At 39.9% G+C, this 5,000-nt stretch overlaps 1 protein-coding gene across 3 annotated transcripts in view; it reads right to left on the minus strand.

The window, feature by feature from the left end:
* Window positions 1-5,000, minus strand: part of kif21a (kinesin family member 21A) — a 93,765-nt gene that overhangs the window by 53,813 nt on the left and 34,952 nt on the right. For all 3 annotated transcript variants that reach the window (XM_062042860.1, XM_062042859.1, XM_062042861.1), the window contains exon 3: window positions 1,949-2,131. In XM_062042860.1, the coding sequence (XP_061898844.1) occupies window positions 1,949-2,131 (183 nt within the window). The remainder of the gene's footprint in view (window positions 1-1,948; window positions 2,132-5,000) is intronic.

The following is a 5,000-nucleotide window of genomic DNA, read 5'->3' on the forward strand; positions in this document are numbered from 1 at the left end:
ACCCGGGCCCCTCTGTAGTGGAAAAGTTGGGCCCTCAAGTCAAAAAGTTAAGAACCCCTGAGCTATAGACAAAGATTGTGGATGATTCACTCGGCTTCACTTATTCGGTTCTACTATTGGACAGGCTGAAGAGTTGAGACTAGAGATGTCCGATGATATCGGCAGATAAATGCTTTAAAATGTAATATCGTAAATTATCGGTATTGGTTTCAAAATTTGAGCGTGCAGCAGACGCTTGAGCAGTGCGCAATTGCGCAGGCACGCACCTTAGAGCAGTGGTCCCCAACCTTTTTGTAGCTGGGGACCGGTCAACGCTTGAAAATTTGTCCCACGGACCGGGGGGGGGGTTTCTTTTTTTTTTTTTTCATAAAGAAATACAATCATGTGTGCTTACGGACTGTATACCTGCAGACTGTATTGATCTATATTGACATACACATACACAATATGTATATATAGTGTTTTTATGTTGATTTAATTAAAAAAAAAAAAATAATAATAATTTTAATTTATTTTTTTTATTTCTTGCGCGGCCCGGTACCAATCGGTGGTTGGGGACCACTGCCTTAGAGGGAACGTTGCTTTGCAGTCCATGTCTTGTTGGAAACACGCCATTCTTCATCAACTTTTCTCTTTTTATCGTCTCGGGTGTAAACCGTGCATCACTTGTCGCTGCATGTGCACCTTCACTCGCAGGTTACACACGGACACACGCCCATAAATAATACTTTTCAAAATAAAAGTAGCACAGTTGTATTGCGCGCAGGACATAGATGTTTTTTCAACTTTATTTTGTAGTGATTGCAGCTGTTCACATTCACTCACAATCACGCACACGCATACGTCCACACGGAAGTAATACAAATAACGATTTTCAAAACAAAAGCAGCACCATTGTATTGTATTGCACACTCGACATAGATACTTTTTTAAATTTATTTTGTAATTTATAATTGACCTCACGCGGGCCGGAAAGGGACGCACAAAGGGCCGGATGCGGCCCGCGGGCCGCAGAATGCCCAGGTCTGCCTTAAAGGCACTGCCTTTGCGTGCCGGCCCAATCACATAATATCTACGGCTTTTCACACACACAAGTGAATGCAAGGCATACTTGGTCAACAGCCATACAGGTCACACTGAGGGTGTCCGTATAAACAACTTTAACACTGTTACAAATATGCGCCACACTGTGAACCCACACCAAACAAGAATGACAAACACATTTCGGGAGAACCTCCGCACCGTAACACAACATAAACACAACAGAACAAATACCCAGAACCCCTTGCAGCACTAACTCGTCCGGGACGCAACCATATACACCCCCCAACCCCGCCCACCTCAACCTCCTCATGCTCTCTCAGGGAGAGCATGTCCCAAATTCCAAGCTGCTGTTTTGAGGCATGTTAAAAAAAATAATGCACTTTGTGACTTCAATAATAAATATGGCAGTGCCATGTTGGCATTTTTTTCCCCATAACTTGAGTCGATTTATTTTGGAAAACCTCGTTACATTGTTTAATGCATCCAGCGGGGCATCACAACAAAATTAGGCATAATAATGTGTTAATTCCACGGTATCGATTGATATTGGAATCGGTAATTAAGAGTTGGACAAAATCGGAATATCGGGAAAAAAAAGCGATTATCGGACATCTCTAGTTGAGACGGCGCACAGAGCGAACCCTCTTGCATTCAAATTGTTTCTCATTGATATTTAAATGACTCGACTCATTTACTACCACGCGTGGAGAAAACTGCCAGTGGAGACAGAAGTACAGATCGAGGGGTTTGATTTCTTCTCGGAATGTGAGCGGTGTCACCGAGTGACAGGGCAGCACACGTGCCTGCTGACACGGTTCCTCGTTAACTCCTCCGTCAGCACCACCTCCCCCCCCTTGCTGTCGACAGCTGCTGCACCTCAGTTGGCAGCTTGTCGCGACTGTACCTCCAGGAACTGAGCGTTGATCTTAAACTCGGGCACGGGGCGTCCCTGGTCCCGGGCGGCCTGCCGGCGCTCCTCCATGCCCTCGAAGAGGTGGTGGACGGCGCGGGGGATGATGCCCAGTTCTTCGTCCGCGATGTTGACGTCGAAGCCCGTGCCCATGGTGTAGGTCTTCCCTGAACCCGTCTGCATGGAGACACAACAAGAGTGAGCGCTGTACACCGCCCCCTGCTGGAATGGTCATGACAGTGCATGGAAGAATGCTGTGCAGCAGTAAAGATGCTGAACTTACAGGTAGAATGCGTCATGTACAAAATCACATGACTATGAAGCTTACGCATGTAAAATTACCTTAAAAAGTTAGCATGCTAGCGTTAGCATGCCAACAGTTAACACGTATCAGTTACAAATGTATATGACTGAGGCGTTCGGCTGCAAAATTGGCTACAAGAGTTAGCATGCTAACATTTATGTGAAAAATACCAGGTTTTACGAGTCTGAGGCTTCCGGGCTGTTGAATTGGCTGAAAAAGTTAGTAATTGATGCATGCAAACAATAGCATGCTAACTTTTTCAGCCAATTCAACAGCCCGGAAGCCTCAGACTTGTAAAACCTGGTATTTTTCACATAAATAAAGGCTGGAAAGGGTAAGGATGGAAAGGATAATGCAGGTATAACATATATGTAATATTTACATATTACATATACAGCAAATAATATATACTGATATATTGTTATATTATTGTAGAATTTTTTAAAATGTTTTATTTATATTTAAATTTACTGCTCCCCAAGGGGATGGGACAAATGCAGAGGACAAATTTCACCACATCTAGTGTGTGTGTGTGACAATCATTGCTCCTTTAATCTTAATCTTTAAATGTTAGCATGCTAACTCTTTTTGCCAATTTTGCAGCCTAACGCCTCAAAAATATTTAACTTGGTATTTTTCACATACATTTTAGCATGCTAACTTTTTTCTTTCTTTTTGCCAATTTTGCAGCCAAATGCCTCAAAGTCATATAACTTAGTAATTGATGCATGCGGACAATAGCCTGCTAAGTTATATGACTTTGAGGCATTTGGCTATAAAATTGGCAAAAAAAAAAAGAAAAAAGTTAGCACGCTAGCATGCTAAAATGTATGTGGAAAAATACCAAGTTAAATATTTTTGAGGCGTTAGGCTGCAAAATTAGCAAAAAAAAGGTATCACGCTAATGTTACCATGCTAACAGTTAACATGTGTCAAGTACCAAGTCCTAGGATTCTGAGGTGTTCGGCTGTAAAATTGGCTAAAAAAAGTTAGCATGCTAATATTTATATGAAAAATCGCAACTTATGAGTCTGAGGCATTTGACTGCAAAATTGGCTAAAAAAAGTTAGCAGGCTAATGTTACAATGCATCAATTAGTAAGTTATATGACTTTGAGGCATTTGGCTATAAAATTGGCAAAAAAAAACAAAAAAAAGTAGCACGCTAGCATGCTAAAATATATGTGAAAAATACCGAGGCTTTAGGCTGCAAAATTGGCTACAAAAGTTAGCATGCTAATATTTATATGAAAAATATCAACTTATGAGTCTGAGGCGTTAGACTGCAAAATTGGCTAAAAGAGTTAGCATGCTAACATTTATGTGAAAAATACCATGTTTTACGAGTCTGATGCTTCCAGCTGTTGAATTGGCTGAAAAAGTTAGCATGCTATCGTTCGCATGCATCAATTACTAAGTTATATGACTTTGAGGCATTTGGCTGCAAAATTGGTTAAACGAGTTATCATGCCAGAATGTTAAGGTTAGCATGCTAACAATTAGCATTGAATCTGAAGCACTTGGCTATAAAAGTGGCAAAAAAAAAAGTTAGCACGCTAGCATGCTAAAATGTATGTGAAAAAGACCAAGTTAAATAATTCTGAGGCTTTAGGCTCCAAAAATTGGCAAAAAAAAAGGTAGCACGCTAATGTTACCATGCTAACAGTTAACATGTGTCAAGTACCAAGTCCTAGGACTCTGAGGTGTTCGGCTGTAAAATTGGCTAAAAAAGTTAGCATGCTAATATTTATATGAAAAATAGCAACTTATGAGTGTGAGGCATTTGACTGCAAAATTGGCTAAAAAAAAGTTAGCAGGCTAATATTACAATGCTAACAGTTTGCACATGTCAAGTACCAAGTCATATTGAGGTGTTCAGCTGCAAAATTGGCTAAAAAAAGTTAGCAGGCTAATGTTACAATGCTAACAGTTTGCACGTGTCAAGTACCAAGTCATATGACTGAGGTGTTCAGCTGCAAAATTGGCTAAAAAAGTTAGCATGCTATCGTTCGCGTGCATCAATTACTAAGTTATGTGACTTTGAGGCATTTGGCTATAAAATTGGCAAACAAAAGAAAAAAGTTAACACGCTAGCATGCTAAAATGTATGTGAAAAATACTGAGTTAAATGATTCTGAGGCTTTAGGCTGCAAAATTGGCAAAAAAAAAAGGTAGCACGCTAATGTTACCATGCTAACAGTTAACATGTGTCAAGTACCAGGTCCTAGGACTCTGAGGTGTTCGACTGTAAAATTGGCTAAAAAAGTTAGCATTGTTAATATTTATATGAAAAATAGCAACTTATGAGTCTGGGGAATTTGACTGCAAAATTGGCTAAAAAAGTTAGCAGGCTAATGTTACAATGTTGGCAAAAAAAGTTAGCATGCTAATATTTATATGAAAAATAGCAACTTATGAGTCTGAGGAGTTTGACTCCAAAATTGGCTAAAAAAAAGTTAGCGGGCTAATGTTACAATGCTAACAGTTTGCACGTGTCAAGTACCAAGTCATGTGACTGAGGTGTTCAGCTGCAAAATTGGCTAAAAAAGTTAGCATGTTAACATTAATGTTAAAAACGCCAAGTTATGAGTCTGAGGCATTAGGCTGCAAAATTGGCTAGAAAAAGGTAGCGCGCTAATGTTACCATGCTAACAGTTAATGGATAATATGACTGGATGTATGTATATATGTATGTAACCTGTGAAATAATCACAATCAACATTAGTGTGTAGTAATGGTATAA

The sequence above is a fragment of the Entelurus aequoreus genome, linkage group LG03, assembly GCF_033978785.1.
Source record: "Entelurus aequoreus isolate RoL-2023_Sb linkage group LG03, RoL_Eaeq_v1.1, whole genome shotgun sequence".
In the NCBI taxonomy this organism is placed as follows: domain Eukaryota; kingdom Metazoa; phylum Chordata; class Actinopteri; order Syngnathiformes; family Syngnathidae; genus Entelurus; species Entelurus aequoreus.